Source organism: Marmota marmota, unplaced genomic scaffold (assembly GCF_001458135.2).
Source record: "Marmota marmota marmota unplaced genomic scaffold, marMar, whole genome shotgun sequence".
Classification (NCBI taxonomy): domain Eukaryota; kingdom Metazoa; phylum Chordata; class Mammalia; order Rodentia; family Sciuridae; genus Marmota; species Marmota marmota.
In genome coordinates, this window is record NW_026000222.1 from 15,013,236 (window position 1) to 15,037,823 (window position 24,588).

The 24,588-nt window shown below is 38.9% G+C and overlaps 1 protein-coding gene and 1 long non-coding RNA gene across 2 annotated transcripts; one reads left to right on the plus strand and one right to left on the minus strand.

Moving 5' to 3' along the window:
- Positions 1-10,761: 10,761 nt before the first annotated feature.
- Positions 10,762-13,858, minus strand: LOC125613134. Its single transcript, XR_007343623.1, has 3 exons — positions 13,678-13,858; positions 12,825-12,942; positions 10,762-12,338 (listed from the first exon to the last, which is right to left on the minus strand). It is a non-coding gene; the product is annotated as an uncharacterized LOC125613134 (long non-coding RNA).
- A 1,007-nt stretch (positions 13,859-14,865) lies between these two features.
- Positions 14,866-23,607, plus strand: Psmd7 (proteasome 26S subunit, non-ATPase 7). Its single transcript, XM_015496139.2, has 7 exons — positions 14,866-15,064; positions 16,977-17,068; positions 18,263-18,355; positions 19,031-19,128; positions 19,671-19,751; positions 21,674-21,765; positions 22,610-23,607. The coding sequence occupies exons 1-7, from the start codon at positions 14,991-14,993 to the stop codon at positions 23,052-23,054; spliced, it is 975 nt and encodes a 324-aa protein (XP_015351625.1). The 5' UTR covers positions 14,866-14,990; the 3' UTR covers positions 23,055-23,607.
- Positions 23,608-24,588: the final 981 nt, after the last annotated feature.

Here is a 24,588-nt window from a genome sequence, read left to right on the forward strand (position 1 = left end):
TGCAACTGTAGATATGAGCTCATTTGAAGGAATGAAAAAAGCTCTCCCTAAGATCATTTAATAGACCCATGCATAATTATCAATTTCCTCTTGAAGCTAACATTTGCTAAAAGAAAAGGAAAGATTCTATTAATGATCAAAACACTTGACTTTCTGGACCTAGTCCATTTAATGAGGAAAACTCAGTTCTCTGTTCTTGGGTTACTGCCAGGTGGTCTTTTACCAGGAATCATTCTAAACTTCTAATCACAGTTCAACAACCATCTGCCAAATCATATACAGGTATTGATATTTGCCACTCTACAGTTAAATTACATCAAATGTCAATGCAATCAACTCATTAGCGGGCTTGTATTGAGCTTCAGTGCTCACTACCCACTTCTGTACCTCTTTGATTAAGCAGTATATGGACCATATTCCCCGTCTGTCTCTCAGCTGATCAGCTCAGTAATACCACTAATATAAAATCAAATGAGCAGAAGAAGGAAGTGGTTAAAAAAAAAAAACTGTGAGTGCCCCAGTTCCCTCTTATGCAGAATATCAATATGCTATAATCTAGCAAGAAAAGCAAATGAAATTACAAAATTGCTTAGAGAATGATTTTAACGGAAAGTCACAAGAGGTCATTAAAAACTCTGTAATTGCCCTTGGATCACATTTTGTTATCTTTCTTCCACCTTCCTTGCTACCTGGGATTTTAAATCTTTCTTGATGTAAAAACTGTAAGCAAACCTGAGTGTGACTGGCACGTGCAGAATCTGAATGCAAGAGGTCAGGGCAGCTCACTGGTATGCTGGCCCACTGCTCCAAATTTTATATCTCTTCTGTCCCTCAGTTATTGCCTGACATGATTTAACAACTGTAATTCCTTATTTAACGATGTCAAAGGTTTTTAGGAAATTGACTGTATTTCACCAACGATATATTTCTTCTTGATTACGGAGTGGTTAAAATGATTTTAAACCAAGACAGCAAAATAAAGCAGTAATAAAATCAATAAAAGGTGCTTAAAACATTCCTTCTATTAGGTAATGGCATTTAAAATATCCGTAGCTTGTAATGGCACTTAGGATATGCCCAAAAATCAATGAGCTAAATTACTTATTGAACTAGTTAATTTGAACATTGAGTTTTTTATGTATATTGATAAAATGGGCTACAGAATACTCCTGGCAAGTAGCAATACCATGTTCATGGTCAGATGTCTCCCTCTGCTGGAAAAACACATGAAACAATTTCCAGTTTCAGAACAAAAATCAAAAATTAAAGATACAACCTGGAAAAAATCCATGAGAGGCTTCTGAATTGTAAAAAAGCTCTTGAAATTCGTGGGAATAATAGAGATCAGGAAGAGCTAAATATACACACACTTTTTCAAATACCCATTAACCTAGAATATGGTATTTTATATGCAGTACCAAATAGCAAATGAGTACCAAAATTTAGTTATTTCAAAACTCTCTTCTTAATTTTCTAAATATTATTCTAGGGTTTTTGCTATATTGGAAATGAGATTCTAAAAGCCTTGAATCCTTTCTCTTTGATGTCAGAGGGAAGGGGTGAGATTTATAAATCTATGTTCAAGGAAAAGTCTACGTTCTTAGTAGTTTAATTTGATCAAAACCAAGTTTGAACTGCCTTTGTAAAAGGTTTTTGAGAAGTCAAGGTATGGATCCACTAAACAGTTTCACATTTCTCTACCTGCATGAGGCAGTTTCAGTTTCCAATACTATCATTACCATTTTTTAAGCACATCTACTGTTTAAAATGCTAAGTACTTTGTTGAAAAAGACTCTCCACTGCTTTTCAATTTCTCCCCCTGCCAGTTCAGCCCTAAGCAGATGTTGGAGTTCTGAAGAGCTTGCCTCAGGACTTTTAACTCCAGCTACAAAGCAGAGCTTCAGAAATTATGATAAAAGGTGTTAAGAGAAATGAAGGTGAGGAGGTCATCTGACACTAACCTAAAATTGTGCCTAGTACCTTCCAAAAATTACAGTTCCCCAGAATATACAGTTCTGATTTTGAAAGGTTTATTGGTTCATCTATTTTTTTTTTTACTCACATGCCACATGTATCATTTGTATTTGAAACAATCGGTACATACAAAATTGCATGCACTGACAAAAGAAAATTTTAATCAAAGAGCTTTGCTCACTTTATATGAGTTTTGGTGTGTGTGTGTGTATGAGAAAGAGAGAGAGAGAGACAGAGAGAGAGAGAGAATGAATGACAGAGAATATCTTTTTTCTTTTTCTTTTCTTTTCTTTTTGGCATGCTGAAGAATCAATGATGGACATATTGTGGTTTGTAACATACCCAAGTCACACAGTATGGTTAACAAATGCCTGACTCTTACTTGGTGCAGATGATAAGATTGTGGTCCTTGCCTTCACACATACACACAGAGGACAGAAGAGACACAGATATAATGAACCACTGCTAGCAAACTGAACAGAGGTATGCACAAAGTGCTATGCCGCTAGAGGATGCCTGGGGAGGGCAAGGAAAGCTGCAACTAAAGCGATGACCTTCGGGAAGAGCCCTCAGAAAGACCTAGAAAGCTCTGGGGGTGTAAGGGGTCCCTGAATGATCACAGAGGAGCAACTAACTGAAATGGCTGAAATTCCAGATCGGTTCTCCAGAGGGTGAGTTCCCTAGGAAATGAAGCCAAGGGATTGGTTGAGATCAGGTTGGGAAGGGTCCCAGATACTTTCCTAAAATTCAGATTTTTATCCTGTAGGCATTAGAAAGGCTTTAATAAAATTTTAAGGAAGTAACATAACCACTTCACTTGCGGGGGGTTGTAAAAATGCCAGCAATGAGGAAGATGGTGTGAAGATCCTGGCTTTGGGGGCGGGGGGGGGCAGTGTGCAGGAACAGTGCAGGTAAGAGGTACTGCAAAATTATGGAAAAGTCTATCTAAGATGGAATCAATTTGGTCAGAGAGAGAGCAAATGGATCCAGGAGACCATTCCACAGGCTGCACTGACCCGGAATCAAGCTGCCTGCAGCCATGACCCCAAGTGAATCAGCCATCTGTGGGCCACAGATCTGTAGGCTTTTTCCTTCTTCAACCCAAGCCGGTTGCTCTCTCTCTTCAGAACACAATTTGATTTTACCTAAATCTGGTTCTCCCAAAATTGAAAATCCTAAGACCCTAAATAAAGCTGGTTTGTACTTTATAGTTCTGACATTGATTACTGATTATTACCTGCAATAATCTTGATGATAAAAAACAGCAGATAATTACTAAGATATGAAACAAACTGCAGAAATTTAGAAGAATGGAGAGTATGTCAGGGATAACGAGGCATTACCAGAGCCCATACTAATTCCTTCTTCTCTTCTGATTTCTGTGTGAAAATGAAGGACATTTCCTAAGTTATATGAGCAGTGTACTGATTTTTAAAAGATTTTCCCCCTTTTTTATTATTGCAAAGAGCAAAAATTTAACATTACTTTTGACAAACATTGTTCTATTTCTTTCAGATTTACTGAGGTATACTTGACCAATAAATATCATATATAATTAAGGTGTACAATGCAATGCTTTGAAATACACACACATTGTAGAATAACTGTCACAATCAGATAATTAATATAGCCATTACCTTACATAGTTAAATTTTTATGTCCAGTGAAAAGGATTCAGATCCAATTTCTTAGCAAACAGTATATTTAGCAACATGATATTATTAAATATACATGGTATTATTAAATACCATGTTGTTAAATATACTCACAACATGAAGTACACCAAGTTCAATGTGATTTAAATGGCTTCAAAGTCCCTCTCAATAGTTTTCCTAATTGCATTAAAATGATGCTTAAATGTACACTCCAATCAAATCAGGAGTGTGTGCCTGTGCCCCAGAAACTAGCCGCCACATTAGAGATCAGGATTATGGTTGATTGTGGTTTTCATCCAGTGGCTGTCACTTAATATTGTTGCTCAGGTTTTCAAATTACCAATAAATGTTTCTTCCATGTACTGTCTTGAAGAAAATAAGGAAAAACATCTCCTTCTTTAAAGTTATGAAAAACTTTATCTGTTTTCAAACTTTGAACTTGTTTTGGTACCAAATCCACAGATCACATCTAAAAGTCAGGTAAAACTTGAGAAGGAAAAAAATTGTTTAATTTTATACAATCATGGATAACAACTCTGAAAAGAATCAAAATGGCAACAATGATTTTTTTAAAGTGACCTTAAAACATTAAATAAACTAAATTATGGTCCAGGGGCACTTAGCTAAGTGGTAGAGCAAGTGCCTTGCATATAAGAGGTCCCTGGATTCAATCCCTAGCACCAAAAAAAAAGGGGGGGTTTTGCTTATTTATGTTAATTTAATGGATCAATTTTAGTAAAGCAAAAGCTTGTGCAATGGGAGAAAGAGATAAATTCAAAATAAAGGCTTTGTAAGACTCAAGTCAAAGTGGCTCCCAAAACTGAACCTGACCTCCTGGGTTTTCTTTTTATAGTCAGCTGTTACAAATGTTCCTATATCAATCTTCTTAAAGTGTCCTGTTTTAATCATAGCAGCCTCCAACACTGATCCTGAAAGAAAATTAACTCTTCAGATGGGAGATTTCCTACAGTCTCCGCTCTACGGTCGGTCTGGGCTTCAGCCGGGAGAGGTGAACTGTGCTCCATGGTGACCATCCAGGCCCTCCAAGCACAATGGAAATGATTTTCTAACATATTTGTACCATGTAAGGATTCCTGCAGAGAGTTCTATTTCCTGGACGTGAACTAGAAATTGCTGTAATTTTTTCAGTTCTTTTTAATTTGCAGTTAAATGAAATATGACAACAGGAAGAGGAATAACAGCTACGTCAGTATCCAAGGCCAACATATAGGGCCATCACTTGCAGTAAGGCACGAAACAAGGAAACCTCTTTAAACAAATCAAGTCTTTCTACAACAAGCAGACATTGGAAAGATTAAAATGATCATGAGTGCAATTTTTTAGAGAAAGGAACTGTAAAAAAAACACAATTTTCATCAACTAAAAATATCTGAGGCAAAAAATAAAGAAATACTTGGTAAAGGCAAGAGTGAATTTCACCTCTTGTTCTGCTGAGTTACTAAAAATAAGTAAACACCAGGTAATAAAAACACAAAATTCTTATTACCTGTTATAACAGGTAAACCTCTGCACTCTAATAATGACCATGTCTAGCATCTGTTAAGCTCTTACCATGTAACAAGAAGGGTGCTAAGCTCATTATGCACCTCACAGGATAGGCTTTGTCTGACTGCCCACTCTCACTCCCCCTTCTGGAGTCAGCACCCTTGCCCTTCTCCATTCCATGTGATCCTGGTGACCTAATCCATTCCAGTTGGCCCATCCCGAAGTTGATTCCAAACTGAAAAATTCTATTCCCCTAGGCACAATGGCTAGTTTAGAGATGGCCCCCAGTTCTGGCAAGGCCAATTAAGTTTCACAAATAAAGGTTTGGCGTTCAAGGTCTCCCTCCCTTTAAAAATCTAAACCTATAACTATCTGTAGCCATTTGTTTCCTGGTCATTAGTAGGAAACTGATCTGAAAATGGAGCCAAAACACCAAAGGATGCTGAGAGGTGAGGAGAGACACTTCATGTAAAGCTCTGGATTCAGATGAGAAATGACTTTTCCTTTGTGTCTTAACTCATCAGAGTAGGGCCCACTACTAGCAATCAAGAGTGGTCTAGCTAATACCGTTGGTATGGTTCAGATATGAGGTGTCCACTGATACTGATTAACTGAGTGGTAACTGTAGACAGGTGGGGTGTGGGTGGAGAAGGTGGGTCACTGGGGACATGCCTTTGGGGTTTATATTTTGTCCCTGGTGAGCAGAGCACTCTCTGCTTTCTGTTGCGATGCCTTGGGCTACTTTCCTCCACCACACCCTTCCACCATGATGTTCTGCCTCATCTCCTGCCCAGAGCAATGGAGTGGGCCAACCGTGGGCTGACCCTCTGACACTGAAGCTAATAGAAACTTTTGCTCCTCTATGTTGTTCTTGTCAGGTTTTTTGGTCATGTTGACAAGAAGCTGACTAAAACACAGGTATATTAGTATATTTAGCCTTTGTATCACTACCCTCTTTTACAGTTTAGGATGTTAAAATGCTACACTATTAACCACTATCCTTTATCACCCTTCTAACAGGAAAACATAATTTCAGTGATTTCATTTGAAAACATTATTAGGAAAAAAATTAGAAGACAGAATAGTAAAAAAAGTGAAATACATTACTTGTTATCACCACTTCAAGACAACCACTGTTAATAATTTGATCAATTTCCTTCAGGGCTTTTTTTCTGAAGAAGTATCTAGTAATGTTTTCATATTAGTATTTGAGTATTCATAAAGTATTATTTTTAAACTGGTATTTCATGTTTTTCATATTTATTAAGAGCCCCACACCACTGTACAATACCATATACAGCCAAACAGAAAGCCTACCCTTAAAGAGGTTGAACTGTCAGCAGAGGAGAGTAGACAAATTGAAGGCCAAATATGGAATCATTCAGGCTTCCTCAAAGGTAAGGAAAGATTAAAAACATTCAGAATCGACTGAAAAATCAGCACAGTTTGCACAAGTCTCTTAGCAAAACTAATGTTAATTTACCTACATTCCTGGGAACAATCAAAAGTAAAACATAAAAATATTAAAAGTTTCTAAAAACATGGCTTTATTAAATTCATTCATTCAACAAACACTTAAGACCAAGAGTCATTAAATATTTGACATCAGCCTGCCTTGAGATACTGTCTTAGTCCATTTTCCGTTGTCTTAATACAATACTATGAGGCTGAGTATTTTATAAGGAAAAGGGTTTATTTAGTTCACACTTTTAGAAGCTAAAAGTCCAAGATACAAAAGCCCCATTGATTCAGCTTCTTGTGAGGGTCTCAGGGCAGATGTAATCACAATGGTGGGGTAGAGGAGAGATCATAGGATGAGACGGAAAGCCAGAGAGATTCAGGATCCAGACTCAGTTTTTTATTTTTTAGGTCCCTGGATTGAACTCAAGGGCACTCAACCTCAGAGCCACATCCCCAACCCTATTTTGCATTTTATTTACAGGCAGGATCTCACTGAGTTGCTTAGAGCCTTGCCATTGCTGAGGCTGGCACTGAGCTCACGATTCTCCTGTCTGAGCTTCCTAAACTTCTGGGATTACAGGCATGCACCACTGCGCCCAGCTCAGTCTTTTTATAACAATCTGCTCTCACAGGAATTAACCAGAGCGCCATGAGAACAACATTAATTTCTAAAGATGATGCCCCCAGGGACCTAATCTCCCAATGGGCCCCACCTCTTAAAAGTCCCATTCATATCTTCTCTCAATATCTTCGCACTGAAGACCAAACTTTAGCACACAAACTTACGGGAAACATATTCAAACCATATCCAAACCACAGCAGATTAAAAAAAAAAAATTGAACACCACAAAATCCCTCCCCTTCATTCCACTGTGGGAGTCTACAAACAAACAGGGACTGGCTAAGACTGTAAGCACAAGAAGACTGTAGGGGAAGTGCTGGAGTCTAACTGTCTTGGGGGCCAAGGTCCTCACAGATGTTCCTGAACTGAGAGTTAAAGGATGAGTTAGGGGTTCTGTATACACACAACAGAGGGAAGGACACTGCACACACACAGGCAACACGTGTGCAAAGGCATGAAGGCACGTATGAGCAAGCACAACAGGGGAACTTCCACTACGGCTGGCATTCAGGTGATGCATCAGGAAACTAGAAGAGACAAGGGACAGAAAGTGACAAGCAGGAGCTTATAGGTGATTGTGTTTCTGTGAAAAGGGAATAGAAAATCTAGGATGGCATCCACATTTCTGACAAGGCCACTTATGTGCGATTCTGGTTAGAGCAGTCTCAAGCATCCTGTGCTGTAGAATTCAGGGCAGAGCAGAGATCCACCCCGACCACCAGGGCCATCTACTTTTGCTATCTGAGTGTCCTGTCCATGCAACATGGTAACCAGGGCTATTGTGGGCAGCCAAACCTGAGTCTTCGTTCCACTGCACTCACTGTGCTGTCAAATGAACAGAGCCGTGCCCCAATGGACACAAGAGCAATCTAAGATCTTCTAGAGTCCCAAGCAAGGCGCAAGACAGAAACTCTTCCTGGCCTTCTGGTACCCTCATCCATCTCACATACCTCCTGCTCTCTGAGATAAACCCAAAGAAGGAAAACTAAAATTCTCACATCAAACAACCTTGCTCTTCCTCTTTCTTTGCTTCCCTTGGGAGGAAAGGGAATGGTTTTGGGGTTTTGTTTTAACTCCTTCACATCCTACTTCATTTTTACTGACTTCAACTAAGCCTTAGTGATATGCAGGGCATTTGTTTAAACTGTAGAAAGACCTACAAACTGAGAATGTCAACCTAGTATGGAAACAAGAATACAAAGACTTAGAGAATTATTTCTGAGGACAACATCCTAGTTTTCCAAACTATTAATTTGTTGAATAATTCTATTTTTCATGTCTGAAGTTAAATATTTTCTCTGACTTACTTCTTGATACATACCTTCTCCACAGATGGATGCCTCCAAAAAACTTGAGTAAATGTTTTGTATGGAAAAAGCAAAAGACAGAAATCATGTTAATAATTTCCCAAAGGTTACCTCCATTACATACATACAATAACCTACATACATTAAAACGGATAGACAAGTTCATTATAGCATAATCACATTCCAATGCTCAAAGACACACATATATCTTTCTAAAATGCTTTTTGCCTATATATATTACCAATAAAAATCTTATCTTTCATTCCCTGATGTTTTCTTGTAAGTCATCAACCTTGATTCATAAAGGACTAGAATGTTTTAATTATTTTTTTACTTTTCTTATGAGGTAATAGAAAAATCTAAAGGACTATTCCCAGGAGAATGCTGAATTCTTTTTAAATGACCAATAGGGGCCTTGAGATTTGTATCTGATTTGGAAAAAAACTAATGCAAACAAAAATGAACTAAACATACACTTCTCAAAAGAAATACAAATGGTGGGCTGGGGTTGTGGCTCATTAGTAGAGCACTCACCAAGCATGTGTGAGTGCCCTGGGTTCAATTCTCAGCACCACATAAAAACAAATAAAATGAAGGTATTGTGTCCAACTACAACTAAAAAATAAATATTAAAAAAAAGAAATACAAATGGTCAAGAAATATATGTTCAATACTTTTAGCAATTAGGTAAGTGCAAGTCATGTTCAATACTTTTAGCAATTAGGTAAGTGCAAATCAAAACTACACAGATTTCATCTCACTCCATTTAGAATGGCAGCTGTCAAGAATGCAAACAATAAAAAATGCTAAAGAGGATATAGAGAAACAGGAACACTTTTACTCTGTAAAGTAGTAAAACTACTATGGAAATCAGAAAGGATGTTTGTCAAAACACTACAAATGCAACCACCACATGACCTTGCTATAACATTCCTCCATATTTATCCTAAAGAATTAAATTCAGGGCTGGTGTTGTAGCTCAGTGGTAGAGCACTTGTCTGAAACTTGTAAGGCAATGGGTTCGATCCTCAGTACCACATAAAAATAAATAAAATTTTAAAAAAGAATTAAAGTCAGTATATTTGGTGATATATGAATACCTATCCTTATAACAGCACAATTTACAATAGCCAAACCATGGGACCAGCCTAGGTGCCTGGCAATGGATGAATGTATAAATAAAATGTAGCATGTCTACACAATGGAGTTTATTCAGCCATGAAGAAGAATGAAGTTATGTTATCTTTAGGAAAATGGATAGAACTTGAGAACACTATGTTAAGTGAAACAAGCCTAACTCAGAAAATCCAGGATTATGTGTTTTCTTTCCCATATGGAGGTTAGAGGCAAAAGGAAAGAAAGGTGTGGGGCAGGGAGACTATCATGGCAATCAAAGGGAATCCAGGAGAGTAGAAGAAAGGAACCAGGGGCAGAGAGGAGGAGAGAGAAAGGGGGAAAACCTGGGAATGATATTGGTCAAATCATATTGTTCTATTGTGTGCATGTATGAATATGTAACAACAAATCCCACCATTATGTACAATTATAATGCACCAGTAAAAAACAAAATGGAAGGGGGGAAAAAACCTCCCTAAACACACCAGGAGGAGAAGATTCAGAGCACATGTCTGTCTCCCAGTCATTCATCAGAGACGTGGAGGTCAAAATTTCTGAGCAGTTGTGGGACTCCAACATAAAATAGGTAAGTAATTATATCTATTAATTATGAAGTTGAGAGGGATAAAAATTTTAAAGTGAGAAGTGCTATCAAGTCTAGGAAGCCCAGAACAAAGACACACACACACAATTCCTTTCCCCAGAGGATCATCCACTTTTTTTTTAAGAGAGAGAGAAAGAGATAATTTTTTAATATTTATTTTTTATTTTTCGGCGGACACAACATCTTTGTTTGTATGTGGTGCTGAGGATCAAACCTGGGCCTTACGCATGCCAGGCGAGCGCGCTACTGCTGGAGCCAATCCCCAGCCCCAAGGATCATCCACTTTTAAACAACTTTGTATAAACTCACCGTGCCTGCAAACTCTAGCCCAAATGCTCATACTAAAAACTTTAAAAAATAGAAAAAAACTATAGATATAAGAGCCTGGCGCATACCTCCCAGCAACTTGGGAGGCTAAGGCAGGAGGTTCGCAAGTTCAAGGCTGGCCTTGGCAACACAGCAAAACCCTCAACAACTTAGCAAGATCCTGTTTCAAAGTAAAAATAAAAAGGACTGGGGATGCAGCTCAGTGGTTAAAGCGCCCTTGGATTCAATCCCACTGTCAAAAAATAAGAATAAAAAAATAAACATGAGTTCAAGGAGGGAATCAGCAGAGAGCAATGATGTCATGGACCTAGAAGAGGCTTTTCACTCATCCACTCCTTCATCTTTCTTCTTCACTCAATCCCCATTTTTTTCTCTGAAGTGGGTCTCTCTCTTTTTTTTTCCCTGTTCCCTCTGCCACCCCAGGTCTTTATCATCTCATGCCAAAATTACTTGAAATGCCTCCTAATTCCTGGCTCCCCTCCTCTGAATCGATTTTGCATACTATTCTCAGACTAATCTTCCCCCAAATACCATTTTATCATATCACTTTCTAACTTACAATAAAAATTCTGGGCTTTTACAGTCCAACCAGTTAAAGCTTATTTCTCACTACAGCTTGAATATCCCTAATCCAAAAGCTTGGGTCCAGACGTGTTTTGGATTTCAGATTTTCTGGATTTTGGAATATCTGCATATTCATAATGACATATATTGGGAATAGAACCCACATCTAAACATGAAATTCATTTGTTTCACATATACCTCATACACATAGCCTAAAAGTAATTTTATACAATATTTTAAATAATTTTATGCCTAAAATGAAGTTTCATAGTGTGGTATTTTCTACTTGAGGCATCACATCAGCACTTGAAAAGTTTTGGATTTTGGAGCATTCTGGATTTCAGATTTTCAGATTAGGGATAATCAGCCTGTACTGTCTGACATGTACCTCTGCTCAGGAGAGCAGTCATCTCACCATCTTGGCTCCCACACCTGTGAGTCAGTCACTGTTATCATCCCTGTTTTACAAAGGAGGAAATTGAGGCTTAGAAAAATGAGTCAACTATTTAAAATAACATAGCCAGTAAATAGGAAAGGCAAAATTCAAATCTGTATCTAACTTACAGCCCATGCTATTTTCTGTTGCCTATCTTCCTAGAAGGAGGTAAAAGAAAGCAAACTTTTAGGGAAAGATGCCAGAGGCGTCAAGAGTTTATCCTTTGCCAGATGGCTGCTCCAGTTTCTCCATGCTCCAGTGAGCTTCCAAAATCTGCCTACTTTAGGAATCTCTTCAACTTCAGAGTATAGCACTTGAGCTGAGTAATGTTCCGTGACAGACCTAAATAACCCTCAAATAAGAAAGTGGAAGAAGCACAGCACACTGAGAAAATGCCAGAAATAGCATTTATTGAGCAGCTACTCTATGAAAAGCCTTGAGTGGCAGATAATGTATTGTCAAAAAACTTAGGTTCACGGAGATTTCAAAAATTGCCTGGTGCTTCTGTCACCTACTGCTACATCAAAAACCACCCAAACGTAATGACATGAAATGGCAACATTGATTTATTATTTGATTCATTATTTCACAGAATCCTACACTCTGGGTCGAATTCATCTGGACAGGTCTTCTGCTCCGTGTGGCATCTCCTAGGCTGGAACATCCACAGAGCTTTTTCACTCACATTTTTACCATCTCTGTTGAAATGGCTGGAACAGCTGGGAACCAGCCCCAGACATTCCTCCTCTTTTCAATGTGGTCTCTCCTGCCAAGTAGACAGACCTCTCTGATGATGGCTCAGGGTTCCAAGAATAAGCATTTCAAGACAGAAAGCAGAAAAGTAGGAATATTTCTGAATCCTCTATCAGCATCACACTTGCTAATTAATCTTAGTGGTCAGAAAAAAAAAAAAAAGTCACACACTGAAGCTCAGAGTCAGGAGCCACCACAGCAAGTCATGGCAAGCAGCTCTGACTTGAACTGGCATAGCTCCTGCTACCATATATAGGATATTATATGGGACTTATATTTATTATTTGTTTACAGTCTATCACCCTCCACAAGACCACAAGTTCAAAGAACTTTGTGTATTTCTGTGTAACTAGTGCTTAAAACATTGGCACAGTTAGTAACTGATACATATTTGTTAAATGAATACTGAGAAAAACTTGAGAGACACTCCTTATAGAAGAATACCAAATTTAGAGTGGAAAAGAGTTATATGACAGAGGAAAAATTATTCTAGACACACCTTTGAGACAACTTTTGCCCATTCCAGGTTTACAAAGGCTGCAAGGTTGTGATGTTATAGCTGGGACCCTAAATCCAATCCATTCTATGCATCTATCCATGATATAGACCTAGAATTGCTGTTTTAAAACAAAAAGTCTTGGTGATACATGATTAACAAAATTTGCATTGTTCAGAATTTTAACTAATTCCATTTAAATGTGCAAAGTTGCCGAAAGGTACATATTTTTTTTTTCATTTCCTGAAGGATTCACCAGAAACTGGTAACCAGTAACCAGTGACCAGCTCTGAGGAGAGGAACTGGGGGCTCGGGTGAGGAAAGTGAGGGAGGTTTGTGGGGTTCATTATTCTATTCTCTCTACTCTTGAAGGCTTGAAATTTTCCATTAAAGGGTTTCTTAAACAAGTCCAGCTGCAGAGAGGGCAATGCAGATGGGACAGGATCAAACTGAAAGCTGGAAAATCAATTAGGAAGCTAACACCCAAGTTCCTGGAAGAAGAGGTTTAGCAGTTTGGACCATGGTCAATAATGGGCTTTTCTCTAAGTGGAAAGATTTGGGGTGGTTTTACTTATATCTGAATATTCTCCATTTTCCACAGTGATCACCTGTAACTTGAATGAATTTTAAATTCAAAGTCACACTGTTTCAAGTGAATCAGGATTAGAGATTCCCAAGAAGTCTCTAAAGAACTTGTTTAATCTACATTTGCAATGTGAACATAAGGTAAAATAAGATACAACTGCTAAAGTTTGAAATTCAGCATCTTGATGAAACAGATGCTATTCTTCTGCCTCAGAGTAGTGTAATCAGGAGCACAAGAACCGGGATCACAGAAACCTGGCTTGATCCTTACCAGATATGGAATCCTGGAAAGGTCCTTTCTGATTTCTGGGTCTTCATTTTTTTCCATATCAGTTGCATAATTAATCAGTCATTCATGTAATAATTGCTGAGTGCCTCCTATATGCTAGGCACTTTTCAACACACTGAAAAATATAAAAGTGAACTGCACAAGAGTTTATCTTCTGAAAAGGAGAGAAAGTGCCTCCTATGTGCTAGGCACTTTTCAACACACTGAAAATATAAAAATGAACTGCACAAGAGTTTATCTTCTGAAAAGGAGAGAATAGGTAAACTTCACCATCTGCTCAAAACTGGTAAATACTCCATAGAGAACTAAAGCAGAGATAAGTAGTGGGAGAAAGATGGATTTTTTTTTTTCTTTTAAGTACTGGGGATTGAAAACCGTCCACCACTGCCCCGGCCCTTTTTTATTTATTTAGAGACAGAATCTCACTAAATTGCCTAGGCTGACCTTAATCTTCCTGCCTCAGTCTCACAGGTAGCTGGGATTATAAGCATATGCTACTGGGCAAAAAATAGAATTTTAAACAAAGTGGTCAGTAAAAGCACACCTTGGGAGCAGTATCTTTCATTTGTAAAACAACAAAATACCTACTTCCTAAGGTTGTTACAAGCCTTATTAACACAGCATAGGCTTCACCTGAATGCTTGTGAGGCACACAGAACTTCAGGTCCCAACCTGTCCCTATAGTATCAGAATCTGTATTTTAACAAGACCTATCGGTGATTTATAAGCATAATCAAAGTTTCAGAAACATTAATTCAAAGGATTAAATGTTTAAATACCTGTATTAGGACTGACAAATTATAGAAATAGATAGACTCGATAATTCACGGTTCTCTTTCCCTTAACATGACTATATATTTCTCATTAAAGATAACACTGAGTTTCTAATTATGAGATTAGAACTCTAACTTTCTTGTAGATAGAGTGGAAAACCTGAACAGAAAGCCAAATTGCAGACACATTAAAAACCCTGACTACATTAAAGTCACTCTATCATTGGTACCCCAAACCCAGTCTAATCTCCAGTGTCCCTTTAGGTTTGAAGTCCGGAGAAGCGCCAGCCGCGGAAGTCAGGACAGCTCCACCCTTCTCCGGCCCTTTCCCTTCTTCAACATGGCGGCCCTAGCTACAGTACGGGCAATCTGCGCGAAGCACTCCGGGAGCGGAAGAAGACTGCGCGGTGACTGCCGAACCGGAAGAGGAGGAGCTGGGCCTGGCGGATCCGCGGGTGTTTTTGCCGCTGCCGGTATTTGCGGATCTTAGGACGCCGAGCCTGGCGTGCGGGGTGTGTCACGATGCCGGAGCTGGCAGTGCAGAAGGTGGTGGTCCACCCCCTGGTGCTACTTAGTGTGGTGGATCATTTCAACCGGTGAGTGGACGGCCCGGGGCGGCCTAGCGGGGCCGGCAGAGCTGGGGCTGCTGAGTCACCGGCACGCTGGGGACAGCGCGGCGGCCGCGGCCAGGCTGGGGACGCAGGTGAGACGGCCGCAGACCAGCCTCGGTTCATGAAGCCAGAGTGACCCGGCTCCACGTCCCCGCCGCCACTCGGGGGCCCGGGCTGCCTGTTCCTTTCAACGAAAGCTGGATGGTGCTAGAGTATGGAGGAAAGGGCAGGCTTCGGTTGGCACTGACCGCCTGCCTCCAGGCTCGTGCCTATCCGTCACCTCGCCCATCCCTTTTCAACAAAAAGACCTGGTGTCCTAGTAAGCGCTTCAGCCCCGCGCTTCTGAGCAGCTGAGAGCTGCCACCGGAATTCTTTTCTCGCATCCGGAATAGCATCCTGGATGGGCAGTGGTGATAACCCCTGAAATTTTCTAGGTGGGAATTTGGTTTGATGCTATCTTAAAATGTAGACGAGGTGTCAGTTTCTCTTTGAACAACGAGATCAGTTAGAGATGGAGCATTAATAAATAAGGTGAGAAAACATCCCACAGATCACTTGGTAAGCTCCCAGTGCCTGCCACCTTTACTTTTTTAGAGCTGTCTATCCTGCTGGACCTGTTGCACACGTTCAGAAATTTTACAAGATAATTAATTAGCAATGGAAAGACTCAGTTGAGAGTATCTGCTGTAAAGTCTTGGTTACCGTGTGCCCATTTTCCTGCTTTGTACGACTAATTGAACCAAACACGAACTCAGGACTTAATGAGGTTTACAAAACCCACTTCAGTTCCATTGCTTGAAGCCTCAGCCTAACAGGATATGTGGACTTTTCTACTGTACGGTAATTACTGTTTTATTCCCATGAGACACTTGGTTAAGAGCATAGGTCAGGCAGATGCTGCTGGCTGCTGTGCCAAATAACACATGTAAAGTTTTTTGTTGTTTTTTAATGGATTTTTGTAGACCCAAAGAAAGCCAGTGGAAGTTTCCCTTGAAGTGTGGAAACTCAACTTTGAAGTGTTTACAGCTTCAGAAAGTATAAGAGCCACCAGAAATACAGAATCCTTAACTTTGATCCAAACTTATTACTGATAGGTTTACCAAACTGTATGTTAAGAAAAATACTGCAGTTAAAGCAATGTGAAACTACCAACTGTTTATGAAATGTAATTCATTTTGTAGGCTTCTGTCTTTCTTTAGTGTTGAGTTGTGTTGTGCCTTAACATTTACTAATGGTTAAAGAATTCTTGAAGAGTGATACACTTGTAGCTTCTTAGAAAATCACTGAGGAGGTTTGAAATGGATTTAGAGATTCTAAAGTAAAATCTAACTCATTCAGTCCTCTTCTTGTTGTGATTAGTCACCAGCTCACTTCTGACTTCTCCCCACTACACCAGTCAAGAGAGGCCACAAGTAGCACACTCAAGCCTTTGTTTGGAAATCACTTTATAAGCACCTATTCTTTACAAAGAATAAAGTAAATCTAATCTACTGGGGCTTGTAGGCATGGGGGAACATTCCAGAAAATTTGCAATGTAGAACCCAGGCCACAATACCTGTACTACTTTAGCATTTTTATTCCTGAAGATATTTCAGGATAGAGAAGATGAGGAAAGTTCAAAGGAGCATAGGAGAATTGTAAAGAAAAAAATAAAGTTTAAATTTTTCCAAGCATGAGTTACTTTGCAGTCGATGGTAAGTAAAAGCTCAAAAGTTTATGAATTACTCCTTATATTTAGTATTGCATACTAATCTAATGTTATTACATTTGTTTAGAGAGAATAATTATGAAGTAAACCAAATTGTATCTGAACTGTTGATATTTGCCATTAACTATCTTAACTATTGGGGTCCTGTAACTGTGTCTGTGCAGACTGACCACCTGTTTTCTCATTTAGAATCGGCAAGGTTGGAAACCAGAAGCGCGTTGTTGGTGTGCTTTTGGGGTCATGGCAAAAGAAAGTACTTGATGTGTCCAACAGTTTTGCAGGTAAAAGATAAAGTTTAAATTTTTCTGAGCATCATTAAAATGTCGATTTACTTTTCAAAATAAATACTTATTACAATTGTGTATTACAGCCCTGAGATTCTATTTCATAATGCTGAACTAGACCAAAGGCTACACTTTAGGCCAGACCACTAAATATTTTAACTTGCAAGCTTTGTGGTCTTCATTTCAACTGCTCTTCCTTCTGTTGAAGTTCAAAAGTATCTACAGAGGGGGCTGGGGATGTGGCTCAAGCGGTAGCGCGCTCGCCTGGCATGCGTGCAGCCCGGGTTCGATCCTCAGCACCACATACAAACAATGATGCTATGTCCGCCCGTAACTAAAAAATAAATATTAAAATTCTCTCTTTGAAAAAAAAAATTAAAAAAAAAAAAAGTACAGAGTATGTGTAAACAAACAAATGTAGCTGTATTCCATTAGAACAGACCATGTAGTCTGTCGGCCCCTGTACAAAACTTTTTAACCCTGGCCATGGGTAGAGCAAGAGGAGATACAGAGACCTTTAACCTTTTACTTTACTGTGAATCCTTACAAGAACTTTACTTTTATGTTCCATATATTATTGTTTTTGTTGTTGTTGTTTTGTTTGTTTGTTTGCAGTACTGGGAATTGAACATAGGGCCTCACACATGCAAGGCAAGCACTGTACCACTGAAGTACATCCCTTGCCCCTTTATTTTTATTTTGAGAAAGGATCTTGCTAAGTTACTCAGTCCTCCCTTGAATTTACAGTCTTCTTGCCCCACCCTCCCAAGTAGCTGAGGTTATAGCTTTGTGCCACCATGCCCAGTACTACATGTGCTTTTTTATGATCAAAGAAGCAACAACAAATACTGGTATGACCTCTGGACTAGAAGTCACTAACTCTAGTGTCTAAAAGAACCAGCCAGTGAGGCAGTTTGCCAAATGAGAAATACTGGGAAAGGATGGGCCTTAAAACTGAAGAGTATGTGTCCTTTTTATAGGCTTTACCCAGTAATTGCCAGGTCTTAACAGTTTTTTGAAGATAGCTGAAAAAAATCTAGATTTTTTTTACTGAGGGTGACTAAATAAAATAAAATTTAATGCTGTTTTGGACAAATCAAACATGTAAAAATAATCCAATCTATTCACTGTGACTTGTATTCTGGATTCCTATCTAGCACCTAAATTAAATCTTAATTTTTTTCTGTCTAGTCCCCTTTGATGAAGATGACAAAGATGATTCTGTCTGGTTCTTAGATCATGATTATTTGGAAAACATGTATGGAATGTTTAAGAAGGTTAATGGTAAGTGTTTCTAAGAAGGTGTTATGGCATGATGTTGACTTATGTATGCGTGTATATGTATATTTTCTTAATCTATTTGTTTAATGTCAAGGGCCCTTTCAGTTAGCTAAACTTAAGTAAGATTGGTGATAGTAGAGCAATGAAGTTGAAGTAGAGTAATGAAAAACCACAATAGTAATTTATGGCCAGGTTGTGCACTAGGATTGAGCAGGAGGTTGGGAGATAGTCCTCTGATTTCATCAGAAAAGCGAGGGCTATCACATCCCTTGCCCCCAGGGGATTTGATACCACCAGCCAGCATAAATACCTCTCTCACATGTGTCACTTTCATGTTATTTCATCCCAGCAGCCACATTGCTTTGGAAATTTTTATTCCCACAACTCTGCAGTTATTGCATATGTGACATGAACTTGCATTTGCTTATATATTGCCTTGGAATTGTTCTCTAGTTGTTTCATGAATGACTGGTCTCGTAAACTAGTCGAGGATATAGATATCTCTAGGTCACACACTGCCTATTTTTTGAAAATTCTGTTTTTGAGTTTTAGATTTCATAAGTTTAATTTCAAGGTTTAAAATAGATGTCTGGAATTTCAAAAAGGTAAAGGACATAACTTGTAAGCAAATTGTATAGATGGTGATGAAACAACTAAAACCTAGTTTTTTCTTCCCAGCCAGAGAAAGAATAGTTGGATGGTACCACACAGGCCCTAAACTACATAAGAATGACATCGCCATCAATGAACTTATGAAAAGATACTGCCCTAACTCAGTAAGTGTTCTCTTTTTAAAACTCTTGAATGATATTCTTTGCCAGCCAATTCAGGAGCATCTGAAGATAGATTTGGGTAGTGAGTCAGTTCACTGCGCTTTTCTCTGTAAGTTTGTTGTGTTGATTGTTATCATTCTGTGCAGTATTCTGTAGCCTTATGGATTTAGTAAACACATGCCTGCTAAGTACCTGGTATGTGACTGACAATACTTTCGGTAACTGTATATTCTCTTTATAAACAAGAACACAGAGGTTTGCAGTGCTTAATATATTCTGAGATGGGGATTGAAATTTTTGCCATCTTAACTCTGATTTCCTTGTGCTCAACAACCACATTCTATGACCTCAGCTTTTTCATGGAGGGAAATACAGAGTGAGCAAACAATGGAATAATTTGAAATATAAATTCATTTTTGCTTAATATTTTGTCTCATTTCTGATTGAATGAATGAAATAGCTTTAGTAACCATCACAAGAGTGGCTGAAATTATCCCTTTTGTGTGAAATGTAATGTAGATGGCTAAGTTGTGTTTCTTTGCCAGGTATTGGTCATTATTGATGTGAAGCCAAAGGACCTGGGGCTACCCACAGAAGCATATATTTCAGTGGAAGAAGTTCATGATGTAAGTCATCTTGCTGTGAACTCAGGAAATGAGACTGGCATCTCATTTGGATGATAAGTATTTTTTCTTTTCCATTTCCAAGTCAGATCTTTTTAACAAAAAGAAGATAGTTGATTTCTGCTAACAGTCTGCTCTTAGAATTTTTTTCCCCTTGAGTTTTTTTGTTGTTGTTTTTGTTTTGCTTTAATTTTTGTTTTTGGCTACCAGAGATTGAACTCAGGGGCACTCGATCACTGAGCCACATCCCTAGCTCTATTTTGTATCTTATTAGAGACAGGGTCTCACTGAGTTGCTTAGTGCCTTGCTAAATTGCTGAGGATGGCTTTGAACTCAAAATCATCCTGTCTCCTACCACCACACCCATCTCCCCTTGAGTTTTTGAATCACCAAATTTTAGAAATAGGAGGACCAAGGAAATTTAAAATTATTTTCAAAAATGAAATGGAGGCTCAGAATAGTCAAAAGATTACTCAGAAATATTCACAGCAAAGAAAATATGGGATCTAGGGAGTTTGGCCCTAATCTCATACAGTATCTACTGTGGAGCTTCCTCTGTGCTTGTGTTTTCTTCTCCCTGAGGATTCCCAGTTCCTATAGACTAAATCTTGGGTTTCCAAATGGAATAATTCAGAGCTGCCAAGACACACCTCTATGATCATTGACATCTGAATTGCATTGATATAAAAGTGCATAGTTGCCAGAATGTAGTTTTTCCCTCTTTCTAGGAAAACAACTTAAATTCTAGGGTAGGACTTGATGTAAAAATATGTTATGAGCACAAAATATTCATATTTAGGGTATCTGCCAAAAAGCTCAGTCTTAACTTTCGAAAGCCAAGAGTTTGAGAAATGGATTAAAGACTGCTTTTGGATTTAGATATGTAATATTTATCCTTATTCTCAAAATTTGGAAAAGAATATGTAAATGTTACTTGCACTAAGCCCTATCCTTCTCTTTTTCTTTTTGTATAATCCCAGGGAATTTAGATCCAAAGTTATTGCCTAGTTGCAATAATGCTTTCATCCCTGATCTTCATGCAGTTGATTTTAGTTAATTTTTAACACTGCTTCTTTAGAAAAGGAATTGAGGCTGCGTTTGTGTACACACACACACACATATGCATAACAGTGAAGATGTTGCTTAATAGAGGACAAAAGGCACTTAAGGGTCATATGAGAAGGTGAGACCAGAAAAGAAACAACAGCTAATGTTTATAGCACATATTGTAAGTGACTTGCCCAAGATCCTGCAGCTCCCTTATTTTATACGTGGCAGGCCAGATTTTGAAGCCAAGCATTCTGGCTACAGAATTTTCTTAGCCCTTACATGAGATGCATACCCCTTTGTTGCAGTAGGTCTAAGAAAAGTATCCCTTGAATCTCATCAGTTAGTCACTAGATGATCCAGTGAACCATATCCTCCATGGATCCTTTCATTAAGACCACCAGAAAACCACTTATTCTGATTGCATTATTTCTGGTGCTGTGGCTAAAATTCATATTTTCCAGTATGAGCTTACTTCAAGTACTCTGTATTTTGTCCATTCTAGAAAGAACAATATCCTTTGAAAATCAACCTGAGACTTCCATGAGCATTCATCTCCAGTGTGGGATTGAGGGAATTATCAGGAATTTTTCTTAAAAACAAACAAAAAAGATTTTCCTCAGAAAACAATTCAGTGGCCACTACAACAGACAAATACCTAGCCATGATGCCCCAACAGACCTCAACACTGAATGCCAACATGGTAATTTTAGCTTTGAGGCTAAGCTTTCAAAGTAAACCTGACCCACTCTTGCTGTGGACAGCTTGGTAAATGCACATGAAATTATCTGACTAAGAGAAGACTCAAGGTGTGAAAAGGAATGCATGCCAGTTTGCTTGTTGGAGGTGAATAACAACTGCTATGCCTCTTCTGCTAGGATGGAACTCCAACTTCGAAAACATTTGAGCATGTGACCAGTGAAATTGGAGCAGAAGAAGCTGAGGAAGTTGGGGTCGAACACTTGTTACGGTAAGGTCTTCCTATAGCATCAGAATCATTAGCTGCCCAGGATGATGCAGGGTGTGAAGAAGAGACTTAAGAAGAGTTTTGAGACCCAGGTTCTGGTTCTGGTCCTGGCTGTCCATTAGCAATTCTTTAGTTTTGAACAAATCACCATCCCTTTTGAGGCCTTTGGGTTTTTGCCCATAAATTGAGGTGCTCTAATGTATCTTGAGTTAAAATGGAAGTCTGTAATAGGAGCAGGTGTGTGAAGTGAACGCAGGTCTGTTCTCTACTTGATGTCCTTTCCAGTTAACAGTCCAGTTTCTACAGAGTATCTTTATCTTGGATTGTTTTTGTTGTTGTTTGTTTTTTTAATCCTCTCATCTATATAATCCTTATTTGAAAAGGGTCATACTTTTTGTCAGCCTTCTAATTCTGAAAATTACAATAACTGATTGAAGCTTCACATTCTAGAAGTGCAGGTAGAGAAAATTCTATCCTTCATAGGAACAGGTAAGTTGAGGTGGCGAGCTCCTTAATAAGAAGGTTATCCAGAAAGTTATTGGCAGATCTGAACTGTTGGCCTAAACAATCTTTTTTTTTTTTTTAATTATTTAAGTAAAAATGGTTTCATTTTAGCTGTTACAGGCATCTTTTGAAAAAGGTCCCATGATAAGAAAGATAAAATATGGGCCCTCAAATGAAAACAGAATCGAGTTGCTTTATATTCAACTCTATCAAATGGGAAGAAACATTTTTTTCCTTTGAAGCTTGCCCTTCCCTACAAATCTGGGTGTTTTCTTATAATGTGAAAACCTACATAGTAATAAGATATCCTTATGCTTTTTCCTTCCTTGTGATGGTTTTACAGAGACATCAAAGACACTACAGTGGGCACTCTTTCCCAGCGAATCACAAATCAAGTCCATGGTTTGAAGGGACTGAACTCCAAGCTTCTGGATATCAGGAGCTATCTGGAAAAAGTAGCCACAGGCAAGCTGCCCATCAACCACCAGATCATCTACCAGCTGCAGGACGTCTTCAACCTGCTGCCTGACGTCAGCCTGCAGGAGTTTGTCAAGGCCTTTTACCTGAAGACTAACGACCAGATGGTGGTGGTGTACTTGGCCTCGCTGATCCGCTCCGTAGTTGCCCTGCACAACCTCATTAACAACAAGATTGCCAACCGGGATGCAGAGAAGAAAGAAGGGCAGGAAAAAGAAGAGAGCAAAAAGGATAGGAAAGATGACAAAGAGAAAGATAAAGATAAGGAAAAGAGTGATGTGAAGAAAGAAGAGAAAAAGGAGAAAAAGTAAAACATGTAGCTTTTTTTTAATTTGTAAATTAAAATCTTATAAACTAAATCAATGTGCCACTAGAGGGTTCTTTTTCACTTTCAGTGCTTGTTAAAAAGCTGTCCTGATGAGAGCTCTCTGCCTCCGATCATTCTTGCTGTGGCATTATGTGATGTAAAATGACAGAGGGGACTGATCTCCAACTCAGACTGCAGCCTCAGCTGCTGTGCGTTGGGGATTATGATAGCTCAGGCTTCAGATTGTGAGAAAAGTGAAGAGACAAACAACAACATAACATTTTTGGTACTCTTCATACTTTATAAACAGGAGTTGAATTTTCCCCTCTTGAGAGATTCTTGGGGGGGGGTCTCTTTTCTGATAATTGGCAAAATTGCTAAACGGAATGTGTGGATTCTGTACATTCTCTGGCTTGTAAACCTTGAGTTCTGACACTTCTGAACTCTTGAGAACCACACCACATTTTGGACCTGCAGCTCTGGCATTATCAGGGCTTGGGGTCCAGCTTCATGTATTGTTTACCTTCAAAGACACAATTAAATGGCTTGGTTTTTAAGTCTGTGTTCTAGTGGTTTTTGGCTTTGGGAGTAAAGGTCCACTGTCTTCAGAAGCAAGATGATGTTTAATTAAAACCGCCTTGAAGAATTCTTTTAGACATATCTTTTATGAAAGAAAGGGTCTCAGTCCTTGAAATAAAAATAAAGCAGGCAGACTGCTAGAGAGAGAACTGTCCCCAAGTCCCAGTTCTGCAGGCACAGTGTGTACACCTATAATCCCAGCAGCTGGGGAGGCTGAAACAGGAGGATCACAAGTTCAAGACCAACCTCAATGCCCTAAGCAACTTAGACCCTGTCTCAAGGAAGTCCCAGGTTCTAGGTTGTGCCTCAGATTCTTCACCTGTGAAGTAATAAGATTCAAGACCATAGAACAGTTGCTCCACAGAAACACATTGATTTGCAACAGCAACAGGTCTGAAGTATATCAGGCTCAAGGTTAACTGGGATGTTACTAAGAATGGAACAGTTTCTCCAGAGTGCGTGCACAGGGCTCCAGTGAAACCAATTAATCAAGGTAACAATCATTTGACACACAGCAGTCATCTTGATCATTAATTTCCTTTCTTGAGCTGTTAGAACCTCCTTAAAAGTTCTCAACTTCACCATGTGGATTATCAATGTTCAAGTGTAGTGATGCACATGTATAATCCCAGCTGCTCGGGAGGCTGAGATAGGAGAATCACAAGTTCAAAGCTAGCCTTAGCAACTTAGGCCTGGGGATGTGGGTGAGTGGTACAGAGCCTTTGAGTTAAATCTCCAGAAATAAATAAACAAAAATAAAACCTTTAAAATACCATAAAATAATAAAAAGTCAAATGAGTCTCAAACCAGTTCATGAAGTTATTTGCCTCAAGGTGATGAAACATCAATTTTTAGTCTGTAGACCTACCAAAGAGCTAGTCATCTGCTGGGAGTTGCTATGTAAAGCTCAGCTTTTATTCTACATAAATAAATATAAATAGAGAAGCAGCCCACAGCAA

Bases quoted from the DNA above. Each gene is read 5' to 3' on its own strand.
- Psmd7 (XM_015496139.2), top strand. From the start codon at position 14,991: ATGCCGGAGCTGGCAGTGCAGAAGGTGGTGGTCCACCCCCTGGTGCTA. The intron at 17,069-18,262 runs GTAAAAGATAAA...TTTTCTGTCTAG, and splicing joins TGTGTCCAACAGTTTTGCAG to TCCCCTTTGATGAAGATGAC. The intron at 21,766-22,609 runs GTAAGGTCTTCC...ATGGTTTTACAG, and splicing joins GGGGTCGAACACTTGTTACG to AGACATCAAAGACACTACAG.